The 18118-nt window shown below is 54.8% G+C and overlaps 1 protein-coding gene across 2 annotated transcripts in view; it reads left to right on the top strand.

The window, feature by feature from the left end:
* Positions 1 to 14324, top strand: part of Capzb (capping protein (actin filament) muscle Z-line, beta) — a 134061-nt gene extending 119737 nt beyond the window's left edge. Inside the window, exons 7-10 of one of the 2 annotated variants that reach the window (XM_005394657.2) lie at positions 9294 to 9359; positions 9974 to 10050; positions 11189 to 11301; positions 13553 to 13639. In XM_005394657.2, the coding sequence (XP_005394714.1) occupies positions 9294 to 9359; positions 9974 to 10050; positions 11189 to 11291 (246 nt within the window). In that variant the 3' untranslated portion in view covers positions 11292 to 11301; positions 13553 to 13639. Of the gene's footprint in view, positions 1 to 9293; positions 9360 to 9973; positions 10051 to 11188; positions 11302 to 13552 lie in introns of both variants that reach the window. The other variant, XM_005394658.2, reaches the window with a different exon arrangement.
* Positions 14325 to 18118: the final 3794 nt, after the last annotated feature.

The following is an 18118-nucleotide window of genomic DNA, read 5'->3' as shown; positions in this document are numbered from 1 at the left end:
ATAGTCATGCTTTTAATAGCTCTGAATAGAAAAAAAATGACTGAAAGGATCAGTTAGTAACTCTTAAGTGAATTTATATTTTATTAGTCTCAAGAACATCTACATTCAAGTGCAAGGCAGATTTCAGCCAGCACACCTGGGGCGTGTGTCGGAGCCTTAGACTCACATGCAGAGCCCTCACCACCTCTGCTATGCCTCAGCCAGAAGCCAGAGGGAGCACAGGGTCTCCTTGGCTGGTCTCTGGACAAGGCTGTCCCTACCCCTCCCAGAACCAAGCATGGTGCTCTGGGGCAGAGCCCATCCTGCTGCCTGGAAATGGCCCCTCACCTTCCAAGGCCATTGAGAGGGCCAGCCCAGGCACCTGGCTCCTCCACTGCCTGCCTGCCTCCCCATACCCTGACACCTGGGGAATGGGTGGAGAACCCCAAATCTATATCCAGAGACTACTTCCTGCATCACTTAACCATTCCAACTGTTTATAATTCCACCCAGTATACAGTGACCTGGACAAATATTTAATCCTCAGCCTTCCTAATAGTTTAAATCAGAGCTGTCAGCCACGGCCAGCGTCTGGTTCCGGCTTGCCTTGAGCAGCGGCTCCTGCCAAGCCAAACGCGGGCCTGATGAGTGGCTGTCCTCAGCACACCTTGGCTGGGGCCACGGGCCTTGTTTGCATTGCCTTTTGCTCTTGGGGCTTTAATGAGGAAATTCATGTTTCTGTCATCATTCTTACGGTCAATCCCATAATTCATCTGAGGTGCATTAAAGCTGGGGCTTGCTTCCAACATAAGTAACTATAAAGAGGGTATGGGGGAGCGGTGAGGTAGACAAATCTAAGTTAATGATGCGCAGCTTCTGAACAAACAGGGGAAATGAGGGTTGAGGGGTTTAGCTACGACTCCCAGATGAGCCCTGGAAGGGTGTCTGGGGTTGCCTTGGATGGGGGACAGAGGGGTTCCCGGAACATTGGGCAAGTGAGCAATACACCGTAAGCGCGTACGGCTGTGCAGGCTGTCTCTGATTCAGCTGTACACGAGGCAGAGTTATCACCCCTGCCCAACAGGTGAGGAAACTGAGGCACAGCTGTGAAGTAGTTTGTCCATGATAGCGTGACCAGTAAGAGGCAGAGCTAGGATTCGAACCTAGATTTGCCTGACTGGAAAGAAAATGCTACTTTCTACTGTGCCACACTTGTTTGGTCTGAAACTGTCCTCTGTGCCTGTCATTCAGTAGATGCTAAATAAATGTTCCAGTGGGAATCAGCTGCTTCTGGCAGGGCCCCACCTTATGGGCACCAGGGGACAGGTAGAGCACTGGAGATGTATTCACTCCTGGAGGGAGCAAAGAGAGCTTCTGACAGGAGGGGCTGTTAGAGCTGCCCAGGAGAGAAGTGATGAGGCCTGGCCCCGGGAAGCCGTCAGAGATACGAGGGTCTCTACAGGGGGAGGTCAGCACAGAAGTGAGCATCACCTCCAGGGAGGAAGGAGGGCAGAGGCAGGAGGCTGGAGGAGCAGCCGCAGCAGGGGAGGTGTTCGGAGCAGAGCAGCCAGGGCCGTGTGAGCCCTAGGATGTGAGCACAGCTCACATCCTCACCCCTGCTCCACACAGCCCGTGCAACAGCAGGCTGAGGGTTTCCCTGTGGACCCTCGCCCCACTGCCCATCGTGCTCACACACTGCCTGGCTGTCAGGAGCCCTCCCCAGCAACAGCCTGGCCCATGCGTGGCCCCAGACACTCCCTCATCTTCTGGCTTTCTAGGCCCCGCCTGCAGAAGTATCTAGAAAGACTTGCGGGTGCTTCTCATCAGGGGTCCCTTCCCAGGGCATCCCATCCTTGCCCAGGTCCTGACCTCTCTCGGTTTGATGGCTTCAGGAAGTGCCAGCCAATGAGCTGGAGCGCTGCTCTCGGTGGTCCCTGTCACGGTGATGAATGGCCACAGCTGCAGTTCCCAGCTGGTCGGGACACACCCGGGTGTGAGCTCCCGGGGCCCCTGCCACCCCCTCACTGTGGCCTTTTGTTACCCCATCAGAGCTGTTTCTCTGGAACATGGATTAGAAAACAGAGTGAAGTGTTCGGGCAGATCCCTGCCAGTGTGGGGCTTCGTGGAGGCTCATTCCAGCCCCGTGGGACCCTCAGTGAGGAAGCAGGGAGGCGGGCAAAGGTGCCCCTTGGCTCACTCCTCAGAGCCCTCGCAGGAAGGCCTGGGGCAAGTGCAGAAGGGCTGTGGGCCAAGTCGCAGCACGCTGAAAAGGAAGCCGCACTGAGGTCCCGTCCTGTGTGACAGCAGACGTGGGGAAGGCAGACGTAAATCTCTGGAAAGAGATCCAAGGTCTCCTATCCGGGGAAGGGCCCTGCAGATGTTCGTTTGATTTTCTTTTTTTCCAAATTCTAAATATTTAGACATGAAGGTGGAATGTTTTGTCGAGTGGGGAGATCAGGCCAGTCATTTGCAGGCAGAGCTGTCTTCCCACGTAGGCACAGGCTCCCCAGTGTGTCTTCAGGCAAGAAAGCCCCAGCCGCAGCCCTTGTCGCGGGTCATGGCAGCAGAGGTCTCCCTGACTTAGCCTTGGCAGTTCATTTGGCCAGGCAGTATATTTTCCTTAGAGGGGTGAAGCCGGGGCCCGCCCTTCCAGATGCAGGGAACAAAGGATGGGCCGGCGAGCTCAGGGCAGATCTGGGAGTGTGTGCAGCTGCAGCAGCTCCTTGCTGCCACCCATGAGGTCGCCTGGGTGGCCACACTCGAGCAGCACGGCTCCTCAGAGTGGTTTGTTGGGCATTTGTCAGATGGCCCAGGACAGAATGACCCAGCGTGTGGCTGAGGAGGAAAGCTGGGTATTAGGCGGTCCCTCGGCCCCCGTCCCTGGCTACAGAGGACAGGGCAGGAGAAGGGGCCAGAGATGCAAGGCGGGAGACATAGGAGGCCAGATGGACCCTGCTCGGAATTTCTGAGCTCTGGATTGTGGTTTATCCTTGGCTTTTCTGGTAAAGAGCATAGAGGAAATTGAGCCAGCAGAGAGGTCTTGTGGAAGAAAACAGCTTTCAGAATCATTCAGACCTCAGTCCTGGTTCTAGCCCAGTAGCTTCCCAGCTATGTGACCCGGACAAACCACCTCACTTCTCTGAGACTCTGAGTTGATGATGTCTGCTTTGAAAGCTCATACCATGTCAACACATGGCTTGTACTCAATAAAGATAGCTGTTACTGCTGCTACCACGAACCTTCTAGAATGTACACACTTTTAGACCAAATGTTTTCCTACACTGGGCAACCCTGGCCTTCCTTGGCTTGGCAGCAGGTTGGGTCCTGGCCTCCAACCCAGCCTTGTGCCCACAGCACAACTTGGCAACCAGCAGGACTCCAAGGGCTGCAGGGGCTTGGGAACGGAGCTCTGTTTGGACAAGCCAGAAGAGCTGCCCTCCCGCCGGTCACCGCTCTACGCGTTTTCTGTATATTAGTTCCTTTCGTGTGATGCAGCGGTAAGGAAATCAAGTCCTAGACAGGCTGAGGCCCTTTTCCTTCTGGGCTCCAGCACAGGGGCCTTGGGACCTGAGCCAGAAGCAGCCACAGGGCTCTTGAGTGGCACTGACTTCTGCCAAGCCCGCCCTCCTGGCTGTTCTCACTTGAAGATGCCATGTGCCAGTGAGAGACACGGTTTCACCCCCTGAGGACAATGACCACCCGTTTCCAAGAGCTTTCCAGTGTCTTCCCCCATCTCAGGCCATGGGAGAGGAGGAGAAGGTCTTGGGGACAGGCAGCAGGCTGGGCTCTGACTCCAGATTTGAGTTGGAACTACCTTGTGGAACATCTGTGCGGCTACAGCACATAAAAGTGTTTTCCTTCTGGCAGCCACTTTTATAAGGATGTAATAATATATGCATTACAAAAATAGTTCTATTTCTGGTGGGTCAGCATTGCCAGCAAGCTGAGCCTGGCCAGGTGTGGAGGGGAGTCAGCAGGGGGTGGGAAAAGGGGACCGTGGAAAAACGTTGGTGTGTGCCAGAATCTGTCCCCCACCCCAGGCTCGCTCCCTTCCCTCCCCTAGCCCCTGCTGGGCCTTTTATTGGGGCTCAGCTTCCCTGCCCTGGCTGAGGGGCCCCCTTGTGTGCTGCTGGGGAATCCATATGCTCCCCCACCTCTTCTTGAGTGCCAGTCGCCTCAGCCTTTCTGCTTGTTGGAAGGTGGACAAAGATAGATAAGAACCCGAAGACCGAGTCGCTGGCATGACTCACCCTCATAATGATCCCTTTGCCCACAGTGCTGGCCTTACCTTCTGCAGGTGGTGCTCATTTAACACGGGGCCCTCGGTGAGCTCAAAGCCCTCATCTCTTCCCAGTGGTAACGGGGAGAGCAGGAATCTGCCTTCTTTGTGGAGCTGGGGAAGGAGAGAAGCTAATTTGCTGGAAGGACATAATTCACTTGGGTCAGACACCCCCTGCCCTCAGCTTTCTCCTTTCCCAGCAGAGCAGCTCTGAGCAGCCCTGACTCTGGGCCTGGTAACCATTTCCATGTGAAGAGAGAGAACACACAGTCACCGTGGGTCGGCATCCAAAAATTCCTTCTAAACATGGGTAGATGAAGGGCCCTCCTCCCGCCCTGCTGTGCCCCCCAACTCCTGTTTGGCATACACACCAACCAGTTGTCCTGGCAACGGGCTTTTGCAAGGGGAAGGTGATAGTCCGGCAAACAGCAGCTCTGCCTGGGGGAGGCTAAATTAGCTACCGGCGTGGAGCGGGTGGCTGTCATGGTCGTGTGCATGGGCACTCACTGCAGTTTTGTGTGCACCCTTTGCAGCCTCAGATTGAGACTCCCCTTGATGCCTGCCTAAGAGTGTGCAGGGTAATCCAGGGCCCACAGGCGGTGTGGAGGGGGACATTCTAGCATTCCTCTCCCTCTTCCATCTGACCAGCCCTCAGTCCTACCACAACCAGATGTGTTGGTTTTTTGAGACAGGGTCTTGCTTACATGTGTAGTCCAGGCTAGCCTCAAACTCATGATCCTCCTGCCTCAGTCTCCCAGTGCCAGAACCAGATGTGTTTGTTTTGCAGATTGAGTTGCATCACTTTGAAAGGGCTTTTTGAGGCCGTAGTTTCCAGCCTGGAGTTTCAAACTAAATCCCCGTGTTATATCTTACCAACAGCCACCCCATCCCCCCTCAGACAGCTGAGAGATTGGAGCTTACTGCTCTATAAGCAGATCCTTATTAAGGACAAAGCTGTTAACACATTATGGCCCCAACTCTGTCATCCATATTTTCTCCCCTCTCGGTCCACCATCTTTACAGTCTGTAGTGACAAAGATTGGTCTGTTCCCGCTTCAGAGCCCTGCAGGCTCCCAGGTCCCCTCCCACACACCCAGGCTTGGATGTCCCCATTTCTTTCCTCTGCATTCTGTGGTCAGGATGTTCAAACCTTTTAGGTGGAAAAAATGCCTTGTCCATGGCTCTTTCAAACTCCAGTGTTCTTGCTGGGTGTAGTGGCACACACCTGTAATCCCAGGGAGGCTGAGGCAGGAGGATCAGCAAGAGTTAAAGGCCAGCCTGGGCTACATAGCAAGACCCTGTCTCAAAGAGAGAGGGAAGGAGGGAGGGAGAAAAGGAGGGAGGGAGGGAAGGGAGGGAGGAAGAATTTTCGGTGTCTTAAATTAAACTCAGCCTTGGCGGCGGATACAGCTAGGTGGCACAGCACCTGCCTGGCAAGCATGAGGTCCTGAGTTCAATTTCCAGTACCCAAAATTAATTAATTAATTAATTAATTAATTAAACCGAACCTTACCTGTGTGTCGAGACAGAGCAGAGCCTGCACTGCCCCTGCCGCAGGTTGCGGACTTGGGTTGTCGGCTTCATTCTGTAACGAGGTGGGAGTGTCACCCTGACCTGTGCGCCTGTCAGTTTCCATGTTACGCTCCACAGGTGCAGGAAAGCTTCAGGGGTTGTTGTTGCTGTTGTTTTGTGGGGCATTTTCTTGTTTTAGTGATGAGGGTCGAACCCAGGGCACACTACCACTGTACTACATCCCCAGACTTTTTTACATTTTTTTAAAAAACATGGCCTCCCTGTGCTGGTCTCAAACTTGCAATCCTCCTGCCTCAGCCTCCTGAGCAATTAGGATTACAGGTGTGCTCCACCAGACGCGACCACGTTCTTTTTTTTTTTTTTTTTTTTGATACCGGGAATCGAACTCATAACCTTGTGCTTGCCAGGCAGGCACTGCCGCTGAGCTGTATCCCTGGCCCTTGACCACATTCTTGACAAGGGTGAAACCACCTAAAACTCACAAATCTCTTGGTTACAGGAGCTCTTTTAAGTCAGCTCTACCCATTTTGTACCTAGTAAAGTTAATATTTGAACTTACCTGGTTTGCACACTGAAGTAGGAAGAGCACAGGTTGAAAGATCTACAGTACCGTGTGGTAGCATCTGAAAAGCTCATATCTGGGCAGACAGGTTGACACGGGGCAGATAGAGATGCCTGCTGGGTGCCTCAGAGGCCACCTGGGAACACAGGCCCAGCCCCTGGGGGCAGAAGCGCCATCTGAGCGGGCAGGAGCCTGCTGAAAGGATGCTGTTCTCTGTCCTTCCAGCCCAGCTTCCCCTTCAAAGTCAGGTGTGAGACCTGGTCCTTGGTGAGCCCATGCCAGCTTCTGTGATCTCTGATTACAAAGCATCCCAACGGATGGTTTTTAATGATTCCATCAAAAATGTCTGTGCCTGCCATCCCAGGTACTAGGAGGCTGAGGCTGGAGAATCACAAGTTGAAGCCCACCGTGGTTAATTCAGTGACATAGTGAGACATTTTCTCAAAAGGTTTAAAGGGCTGGGTCTGTAGCTCAGTGCAAAGGCACTGGGCTTTTAATCCCTAGTCCTGCAGGGGGAGGGGAAGTAATGTCTAGATTAGTTTCCAGTTAGCACATAACTTCCAGACTATACCTTCCCTCTTTCAGGAAGAGCAGGCCGGCACTGCCTCTCTAGTGTCCTTGCACCGCCGAGGCATGCTGTCATTTTCAGGGTCAGATTGTTGACCCGAGAAGCCTGAGCATTTGAAGTGACTTTGGGTTTTTTCACAAGGGCATGATAGTCCTTTTTTTTTTTTTTTTTGTCTTTTTGAGACAGGGTCTTGCTATGCAGTTCAGGCTGGCCTTGAGCTCACTTTGTAGCCCAGGCTGGTCTCGAACTGGCAACAATCCTCCTGCCTCAGCCTCCCAAGTGCTGGGATTACAGGCATGCGCCACCACACCTGGCTTAAAAGTTTCTTATGTATTACATAGAGACCATTGATTGAAAGAGCTATACTATATCAGAATAGAAATTTGTGGGGGGGTCTTCCTTGAGACAGGGTCTCGCTGTGCAGTTCAGGCTGGCCTTGAGCTCACTTTGTACCTTAGGCTGGCCTCGAACTCGCAACAATCCTCCTGCCTCAGCCTCCCAAGTGCTGGGAGGCGTGCACCCCTGTGCCCAGCTAGAATAGAAATTTAAGTACGCCACAAAAATGTCATCATGATTGTCATGCTACAGTATTATGTATGGTTTTGATTTTAAATTTTCTATGTAAAATTTTTTTTTTTTTAAATGACTTTGGGCCAGGCTTGATGGTGCACACCTGCAATCTCACACTCAGCAGGAGGATTGCCACAAGTTGAAGACCCTGAACTCTACACAGTGAGACCCTGTTTCAAAAAATCAGTCAGTCAATAAAGTGACTTGGTTCTTCCTGCCCTCTGCTCACCCACTGAGTCTGGTCTTCTCTTCCTTCCTTGCCTAAAAATCCTCCCGGATAAAGACAAGCAGAAGCAGATGGAAGCACAGAGCCTCTGACCCCTGAACACTATCTCTCACCCATGCTGTGCTCCTTGTGGTACTGAAGGTTATGACCCCACCTTTGCTTTTCTCTTCCTGCCTGAGGTCATCTTGAATTCTAGCCTCTGGCCATTATACTTTTCTTTTCTTCCTGTTTCTTTTTCTTATTTTTGTTCTATTTTTGAGGCAGGGTCTCACAGTGCAGCTCAGGCTGGCCTCGAACTCGCTGTGTGGCCCAGGCTGGCCTCCAGCTCACAGCGATGCACTACACCTGGCCCTCCCTATCTCTTAAGACAGATTCCGTATTTTTATTTCAACAGTTAGCCCTTACAGTCAGTTCAGTGATGTTGAACACTTCTGCAATCCATATTCTGCTGGGCACCCTGAGAGACACAACATGGGCAGATCGTGTCCCCAGAAAGCTGTAATCGACTGGGTGTGGTGGCACATGCCCATGATTGCAGCGCTCTGGGCGGCTGAGGTAGAAGGATGTGAATTTGAGCCCAGCCTGGGCAACTTAGCATGACCCTGTCTCAAAATTTTACAAGGGCTGAGTATGCAGCTCAGTGGAAGGGCAAGACCCTGGGTTCATTTCCCAGTACAACTAAAAAAAAAAGGTTGTAATCTTGTCAGAGAAGTAATGGGAAAAATGGGGAAATCCACTGCCCGTGACCAGGTGCTCTGGCGAGGCGTGGCCTGGCAATTCCTTCTCCAGCTGCTTTCCTTTTGGGACTCAGCGTACTGATTATGGGGTGGAGCTGACCACCTGGCCTAGGAGGAATGTCCTGGAGACTGAGGTGCTGGCTTCCCACTTCTGTCCCGATGCCCAGCCTCCAGGGTGGGAGGGCATGGGTTCCAAAAACAGAGCAAGTTTCACCCAGATTTTGCCGTGGCTGCCTGTGGGCAAGTTGCCACCTCCCCCAGCCCCAGAGACTGCTGTCACCCCGTGTTGTCAGCCCTCCTGGCAAGGTCTTCTCCCAGTGGCGTGCCAACGTGTGACAGTGTCACGGCTGGGAGGCTTCCCCTGCGACCCCAGCACCCGCCTGGGCAGGTAGCCTGGGCCTGCACCTGCTAGCAGTGGTGTAAAGGCAGAGCAGGCGAGTGAGTTCTCTCCAGTTGGCCCTGGGCGAGCCAGTGCCTGGCCAGAGTGGGCCTTCTGCTGTCCCTGCTGTGGCTGGTGGTGGGGGACGGGTTCTGTTCCTCCCATGGCCGCAGCAGAAAACTCCCCTGGAAATGGGCTGTCAGGGTTTCTGCTGGCTGGGTGGTTCATGGTCTGAAATCGCATTTTTGTGCTGCAGAAGTGGCCTTGTGACACTTGCAGCTGGCTCTGCAAAGCCACCCACCGGCACAGCACAGCGCCGGGCTCTTCGTAAACCTGAGGTTTACGAAGGGAGGTTACGAAGGGAGGTTACGAAGGGAGGTTTACGAAGGGAGGTTACAGGCTTCATTCTCCGGAGCACCTGCTTTCCCTCACTGGAGCAATGCCTGTTTGTCTTTCACAGATGGAAAAAGATGAAACTGTGAGTGACTGCTCCCCACACATAGCCAACATTGGGCGCCTGGTAGAGGTGAGTGGCCTCCAGGCCCCAGTTCGGTGGGGGTCTACTCAGCTCTGCCTGCCTCGGCCTCTGAGCCTTTGGATTTGGCCACACACAAGGCTCGACTGCAGGCGCCACCCCCCAGTGAGCTCCCAGAGGGCTGTGCTCAGCCCTTGGCTCTCGGAAGCGATAAGTCCTGTCTCCCCCAATGCACTGGGTGTGAACACAACGTGGGCTCGGGAAGGAAGCAGATCCCTGGAACAGGGTGGCCTTGGAGCAGCTTCAGTGGAGGCTGCTCGGCCTTGCCTGTCACCACGTTGTTGGGAAGTGGGGAAGCGCTCTCCGGTTTCATGGGATTGTTCACAGAACTGGTGGCCAGGCCAAGGGGGGGAGATGTGGTTTAGACCAGCTCCCAATAATGGTCAGAGTTGGCCGCCAGACCCTAGGTGTTGGCTTCCTCCACGCCTAAGGACGGAAGGGCTCAGAGCCCAAAGGGGAGGGGGAGTCTTGGCAGCTAGGAGCTCGCTCCCAAAGCCGAGCTGCAGCTGTGTGTCTCCCCTCTGTGGTCTCAGCGGGGACTGCAGGGTGAGCGAAGGGCCATTCCTCACTGTTTCCCATCCTGGCTGACCGCCCTCCCTTCCCAGGACATGGAAAATAAAATCAGAAGTACGCTGAATGAAATCTACTTTGGAAAGACAAAGGACATCGTCAATGGGCTGAGGTAATGTACCCGAAGTCAGAAACTTTGAAACCAGAACTACAGGTTTGACTTCTGGCTGTGCTAGTTAATGGCCATGTGGCCTTGGGCCTCAGTTTCCTCATTCATAAAATGGGCCCAAAGTGCTCACCCTCTGGGACTGACAGGTACATCCCCCCCTATAGTATGCTCTCCCATAGCTTCTGGTTCCTGCCACTTCTCACCTGCTCAGCCTTTGCTGCCCTCATCCCTGGAACCCACCTCTCCAGCTTCTCAGGCCCATACAGAGTATCTGCCCAGCTCCTCGGTGCTGGGCCTGAGGGGCCCCACCATCCCCAGGACACCAGAGCGAAGGCCTGGTGCTAGGGCCAGGCCTCCTCTGTGCAGCCCAGCTCCCAGGCAGCACAGTGTGGCCTACAAACAGCCCCTCCAGCCTGCCACCTGCTGCAGAGCACAGGCAGCTCTGCGTCTTAAGGCTGTGGCCGGGGTCCTGAGCTGTCCCTCCCACCCACCTCGGGCCCTGGGTTCTGCATGGCAGCTGAGCAGAAAGCTAAGGGTCTCTAGGGCTTTGGGGTCTGCCGGCGTCTCAGCAGGAAGTAGCTACAGAGTGAGCACTGATCTTGGAGCCCAGAAATCTGGATCTCCTCTCAGCTGTCACCTGAGCCCTCAAGGAGACCTTCCACATGCCCCACAGTGCCCCTTGTCCAGTAGGGGGCGGGGTGCAAGGTTAGGTGGATTAGTGATACCTGCGAAGGATTCTTTGGCCCAGGCCCACTGTGAGTCCAAAGGCCCTGCTGTGCTCTTGGTGGCCAGCTCTAGAGCCCATTCCATGCCCACATCTGGCTGGGCCAGAGGAGAGGAACATGGGACCCTACAGCTGCCCCAGCGTGTATATTTGTCCCGGAGACAGTTGTGAGTTACCTTCTGTATAGTTTTATAAAGAGGATTGTCCTCTGTGGACCTGTGGGGTGACAGCTGAAACCTGGCACCACTGCCAGCCCTGACCTGCACCGGAGGGGCCCTAGGAAGCCTCAGAGCTGCAGTTGCCGTGGTGACCCCCTCCTGCCTCACGTGTCCCTGCCTGTCCCCTGGCAGCCAGCCCCGTGTTCTCACTGCCGTTGCTCCCTCCCTCTGGCTTCACCCTCTCTGAACACTCTCTTAGATCTCTTGACGCTATCCCCGACAACCACAAGTTTAAGCAGTTGCAGAGGGAGCTCTCTCAAGTGCTGACCCAGCGCCAGGTCTACATCCAGCCTGATAACTAAGCTGGCCCAGGTACCCTGCCCGAGAGGCTTGAGATGCCCACTAAACAGGACTCACCAACCCGCCGCGACCCCGCAGGTCCGGTGGCTGCTGTGTGGCCATTTAAACCACCACTAACCCTGTATCTGCTCCTGGCTGGCGAGCAGCCACTCAGACGTGCAGCCTCGGCCCACCTAACACAGACATGTGTCACGTGTGTGGTGTGTGTGCTTTACTCTCTGGGCAGAGGCCAGGCATGGGGAAGATGTGGTTTGGGCTTTTGCTCCCGAAGAAGCCCAGCCCCGGGGACTAACATCGCCTCCCAGCAGAGGCTGCCAGTGTGCACCTGTCAGCTGCCTGGGGAGCGGGGCCTGGACCCTGCCCTCTGCCCTTCGCCTCTGCCCACCCATTCCTCGGGGCTGCCTCTCTGGGTCTGGGGAACACACAGCCAGCTCTTCCTATCTTCAGGGATCCTAGATGCCCAGGAAGCCCTGCCCTAGTGCACCAGGGACCAGCTGACCTGGGAAGGTGGTCTCCTCCTGAGCCTAGGGATGGGGGGTCAGTGTGAAGCTGTGGTCCTTCCTGCTGGCCCATTGCACCTCCAGACTGACTGCTGTGGGAGCTGCCCAGCCCCGTGTGGCCGTCACCCTCATGAGCTGCAGCCAGCATTTGTCTGCTGCGAGCTCTGCTCGGAAGGGAAAACAGTCGTGCTTGTTGACCATAGCCGGGAACCACGACTTGAGCTCTGGACAAGCACAGATGTACCAAGACAGTCAGCATCCCTGGAGTGGGGGGAAGCAGCACAATCACCGGCCTGGCAAGCACAAGGTCCTGAGTTCAATTCCCAGTACGGGGGGGAAAAAAAGAAGAAAAGAAAAACAAGACATTTGGAAACCTGGCAGGTCCACCCAACCCAGAAGAGGCTCAGGGAACTTGTGGTGGGCTGGGGTCAGGCGTGTGTGTGACGAGGTAGAGCTGTGCTCCTGAGACTGGCTTCCGCAGCAGCCTGGTGAGTGTGTGTTGGCTCCAGGTCCACTGCGGCTATCAGCTCAAGATGCAGAACAAGGCTCAGGCTTCCCATCTTGTGGCGAAAACCCCTTTTAAGGCGTGCCATGGCGGCACCATTCCCCAGCCACCCGCTGGGGGCATAGGGTCCCTGGTGGGTGGTGGGGAGCCTGCATGCCTCAGGCACTCATTCCACGTCCCTGAGCTCTGCCTGTGAGTGGCGCCTCTGCTCCTTAGTCCTGCAGCTGGCCGAGTCTGGCGTCCCCATCTCTAGCCTGATCCTGACTGGGGAACAGTCACCCGTTAGGGCTCAGGTCCAGACTTCGCAGTTTCTCCTTCCCAGAAGAACTGGCCCTGCCAGGCTGGGAACCCCTCTACTACTGCTCCTGGCCTTCAGGTGGTAGTGTCGGCCGCCCATTATGAACCCAGTGGGTCAGCTGAGATTTGGAACCTTGAACCCCAGAGCTGATACCCTGACTTTGCCTTCACTGCTTCAGAACCAGGGGCAGCCAGGGCAAGTGTGCAGATGTGCGAGTCGGAGGCATTTCTATGGGGATTTTGTCGTTTGTATACAGATTGTTTCCCAGCCTTGCCTGTGCCACGTCTTACTGTTCTGTGATTTTTCTCTGATTCAGTAGCCAGGCCTTCACACTGGGGTGCCATTGCCTCTCCCGGGCCTGCCTCCTCTCCCGGCTCGGCACTTGGGGGTTTTCTGACACTCCCTTCCCACCATTTTCTGAACTTTAGAGCTCTGAGCAGCTTGCCCTCCCTCTGCCCACTGATCCCTTGGGGAACGATCAGGGGCATCTGTTTCTTGAAGGGTGTTTCCAGGATTGGACAGCAGGGGGTGCAGACGCTCACCTCGTTCCTGTGCTGCCTTAGCCATGACCCCTGGTGCTCAGACACGCAGAGACTGTTCCCTAACCACTCGCTGGGTGGGGCTCTGCCGCACCCCGGAGGAGCCAGCTTCCTCTGCCCCTGGCCAGTCTCCCCAGCTGGAAGGTTGGGGCAACTGGTCTGCAGCCAAGGGCCAGGACGGCATTGTGCTGGGAAGCCCAGAGACCACCTTTTGGTTTCCCTAAGTTCGGGTTGCTGGAGCCAGGTCACCCACAGCCTGGGGCAGAGCCAACATCCGGGGGCAGGCTGTGCCTCGCCAGGGAGCCCGGCCGGGTGCTGAGGGTGCAGGTCTGGTGCAGGCCCAGAGCCTTGGCCCCCAGAGCTCAGTCCCGCTCCTCCCCCTGTTCCATCTACTCAGAATTCCCCCTTTCCTCCCTCGCAGGTCTGTGCAGACTTTTGCAGACAAATCAAAACAAGAAGCTCTTAAGAACGACCTGGTGGAGGCTTTGAAGAGAAAGCAGCAATGTTAAACCTCTGCTTCGCGCTAACGGCCACGCCATGCCCTCGTTAGGTTCCTTTCTTAGAAAACTCATTTTCTGCTCCCTGTCCCTCGTCACTCCCCTCCCTGACAGGTCACATAACAACTTGCATCGTCGACCTCCCGCACAGCGCCATCTCTCCCTGAGAATAAAGCCCGATAACCACCCCGTCTGGCTCCGAGGCCTGCTTCCCACCACGTTTTGCTATCAAAACTCTCGGTATTTCCATAGAAACCGTGTGTTTTTTGTTCACCTGGGCCCCGTCTCCCCCACCTCCATTTATAGGCATAAAATACACTGTCGTCCTTCCCACCTTTTTGTTACATTGGTGTAAAAAATGTAAAACAAAAAAATTTTATGAAATAACTGTGGTGTGTGAAAGATAGAAGAAAAACTGATTCCATGTGTGTTTGGGAGTTGCTTGGGGTTGGGGGTCGGGTCGGGACGGGGCAATGTGGAGGAGGGAGAGCCGGCCCTCAGCGACGTCCTGTCCCGCGCAGACCAGACCCGCCCGGCCCTGCGCAGCCGCAGCCGCAGCCGCAGCCCACGGGGAGGGGCGGCGTCCTGCTCTTCTGGCCAGGTGCTTTTCTGTCAATTTTTATGGAATGCAAAAGGAGTTTTTTGTTTTATTTTGTTTTTTTGTAAAGCTTAAAAAAAATAAATCTACATCTTATACTTGAGCCTCCATACTTAAAAAAAATGAAAAGAACAAAAAAATAAATAAAAAGAAACTGGGACGCAGCGCTGGCCTTGTGTTCTGTTTCGCTGACCTCACTCCTAGAGTGCAGGGCCTCAGCGCGGTGAGGCCGGGGGGACCTCGGAGAGGGGAGCTGGCCGTCGAGTAGCCGAAGGTAAGCAGGGCGCTGGGACGGGCGGGCGTTACACTGGCGTGCTTCCCTTGCCCACCTGCAGGGTATATCAGGTAGAAGTAAGGTCCCTGCGCCCCGTTACCCTCTGCCCTGCTTTTTTTTTTTTTTTAAATTTCCCCCAGGGCGCACCATGCCCAGAAGTACTGCAGTACCAAGTGGGCGTGTGGGGTGGATGGAGCAGCTCATGTCTCTAAGCTCTTAGAGTCCACATACCGTCCTCTGGCAGAGGACGGGTCAGATACTGGATTTAGCTCAGCGGTACAGCGCCTGCCTGGCAAGCGCAAAGTCATGAGTTCGATTCCCGGTACCGGAAAAAAAAAAAAAAAAACGGAAAAAAAAAACCAACGTGCCACATTTGACCAAAGTGTAACTGCAGGACCACAAGGGCAGGGGGGCTATCACCTCCCGCTGGGTGCTGCTGTGTCCGGCCACTTGCCCCTCACTTCACAGCGGAAACGGGAAGAAAGGCTGCAAGCCCCAGGTGCCGCGAAGCTGGGCTTTCTCTCCTGAAGCAGGTCTCAGAGTGCCTGCCACACCCTGCCCAGCTGTCCCATCCGCCTCCCGGGGCTTGCTTACTATAGATAAAAAGAAACTGGGATGCAGTTAGCGCTGGCCCTGGGGTGAGGCCCCCAGCTCCCGGTCCTGGCTTCTTGGTCTGAAGCAACATGTCTTGGAATGTAGACCAGCGTGGGACAGAGAAATAGGCAGCGGGGGGCTGGGGTGGGGCCCCACGCAGAGCGCTTGCCTGGCGTGTTGCGTCCTAGCGCTGTAAAACGCAAACAGAACAAGAGAAACCTCCCACTCACAGTTCCTGTCCGTACCCAGGGGATTGCGCGGCTCCTGCTACAAACTAAAAATAAAAATATATTTTAAAAAATAACCCAGTTGATGGATCACAAAAGTACTGGTGGAAACCATGATTGGAAACGCTGGAGAGAGGCGGGCCTGGCGTCTGCGCTGCTGCGTGGGCGGTGAGGAGGCAAACGCATCGAGCCGTTTCCTCCCTGGGCCCTGGGAGAGACGCCGCAGCTCACAGGCTTGCATTAGCACAGCGCCCGGCACACACGAGGCACGCAACGAGTGCGTTTTTCTGTATGTAGCATGCTATCGTGTGACCAGAAAAAACTTGAAACCCCCAAATTGTGACATACGACGGGCCTGATCTTGCTCTGCCTACTGGAGTCCTCACGGGTCATCACCGCTGGTTTTCTGACGCTGAGTCAAGCCAGTGAGATGGGGACAATAGGCCCTGATGGGGCTGTGGCAGGGCTGGGGATGTGGCTCAGGGACAGAGGGCTTGCCTAGCATGTGCGAGGCCCTGAGTTCAATCCCCAGGACCACCAAAAAAAAAATGAGGGGCAGCAAGGTGCAAGTAGCCAAAGGCAAGAGCCCGTAGTGTGGCTCAGGGCCATCTTGTAGCCTTCTGTCACCTGGCTACTCCTGTCGCTGCTTCTTTGTGGAGGCGGGCAGGACCCCTGGCACATCAGGAGGGAAGGGCCGCCGAGGAACCGGCCTAGGGCCCCCGAGGTGGGGAACAGCAATAGCCCTCCGGCTCTGTGGGCTGTGGGCGACAGGCTGCTGGGGTTTGGCAGCAGCGGGGCATGTCCCCCACCCCATGGGCTCAGCAGGTGCCTCCTGGAGGTGCCCCTCATGCCAGTAAACAACAGGAGGCAGCTCTGGGGACAGAGCAGGGGCAGGAGCCCCGGGCCGGGAGCCAGGAGCCTGCCTTTCGGTCTGAGCCTGTGCAGACCCGTCTGGCACCCTGGGGCTGTCCACGCACTCTCCCCAGATGGGGGCGGCTCGGGTGGATCATCAGGGGACCTCATCTGTCCACTGCCACACCCCTTCGGTAGCCCTGCAGGGAAGTTCTTCTGGACCCCTCGGTTCCTTGTCCCCAGCACCTTCGTGGTCATGCAGCTCCATTCCCTAAGCAGCTGGTCACCGAGAGTGCAGGCCCTGCCACTGCAGGGTGGCGAGGCTTCGGGGACACCGGGGACATGGATGTGATGCCCCTTTGGTGGCCCTTCATTCCCCAAGGGGCACCGCCAGGCGGGTGCAGATGGCCTCTCCTCAGAGACCCTGGTCCCCGGCAGGGCTGCTTCATCCTCACCGCTGCCCGGGGCAGCCCGCGTTCCAGACCCACTGCTTCCCATTTCCCTGCTGTGATCAGCTCGCAGCTGTCACTGCTTTCTGAGTTGCTTTTGGTAATCAGTGAGCCCTAAAGAGGCCAAGGACTGGCTGGTCACCAGGCCCCAGGCTGGCCCCAAACCCTCACAGGCCAAAGCAGCAAGTGGGGCTTCTCTCCCCTAATCAGATCCACAGGGGGCAGCCAGGGTCCCAGCCCCCATCTGCTTCACCCCACGGCCTGGATCTGCCCACCCCACCACCCCCAGCTGCTGTCTGTCCATGCCCAGGAGGCTCCTGGTGCCCACCTCTGGATTACAAGAGCTGGTGCGGTTTTCTGCTCCCTTCTGCAGTGGTTCGGGGGAGGGTGGGTGTTTGGGTGCCAGAGATCGAACCCAGGGCCTGTGCAAGCTAAGTATACCCTGCATCCCTGAGCTACATCCCCAGCCCCTGTGACCGTTTTTTAGCTTCTACAGCAGTCTGAAAACTCAGTAAGTATGCTTCATTCCTAAGAGTATTCTACACTGTATGAATATTACGAGCTAAACATTACATAAGTGGAAGTTGAAACATCTCCCTTTAGTTTTTCTCTGTATAATTTAAGATTCATAAATGCAGGAAACTAGATTACTTAATCATGTGTTGTCATGTGGTTACTTCCCCCAAAACGTATCCACATAGCTACAAATATTTTGAGTGAGAACTGTGGCAGTTTTTTTGGTTTTGTTTTTTTTTAAGATGGGATCTCTATATGTCACTAAGGCTCAGCTCAAATTCTTGGGCTCAGTTGATCTTCCCGCCTCAGCCTCCTAAGCAGCTGGGACTACAGGGGTGTGCCACTGTGCCTGACCTTGTTACAGATTTTGCAATTCGCTTTGTGACCCTTTAGGAAGCACATGATCTATTAAATAATTAGTTGTGGCTGGGGGATTGTTTTTCGATACAGGGTCATACTATGTAGCTCAGGCTGGCCTTGAATTCACTATGTAGCCCAGAGTGGGCTCAGACTTGAAGTGATCCTCTTGCCTCAGCCTCCAAAGTGCTCGGTTCACAGGTATGCACCACTAGACCTGGTTTAAATAGTTTTTTAGAACAAACTGACTGGTGCTCTTTTTGTTTTGTTTTGTTTTATAGTTTGGTTATAATTTGTATCTCCCTGTTATAGTTTGTTTCTAGATGTCTCCCCAAAGCCTCATGCAGTCATGGGTGCAGGCTTCTGTAGTTTGTAGCTGATTCATCGTTTAGTGCAGAAATTATGGGTGTGAGTGCTACACCCACCCTGTAGCCTACATACAACGTAAGGGACAGAAATTCTCTCATGCTCATCCCTTTTTGCTCTTGTTGCTTTTACTGTCTTCCCCCGCCATGAACTGTTGCCCTCTGCCATGTGCCACTCTGCCTTGGAGTCAGCCGAGTATGGACTGAAACCTCCACAACTTGTAAGCTAAATAAACCTTTCCTTCCTTAATTGTGGGC

The sequence above is a fragment of the Chinchilla lanigera genome, unplaced genomic scaffold (genome assembly GCF_000276665.1).
Source record: "Chinchilla lanigera isolate Chin_1 unplaced genomic scaffold, ChiLan1.0 scaffold00051, whole genome shotgun sequence".
Classification (NCBI taxonomy): domain Eukaryota; kingdom Metazoa; phylum Chordata; class Mammalia; order Rodentia; family Chinchillidae; genus Chinchilla; species Chinchilla lanigera.
Note: the sequence above shows the minus strand (reverse complement) of the source record. Positions and strands in the feature narration are given on the sequence as shown.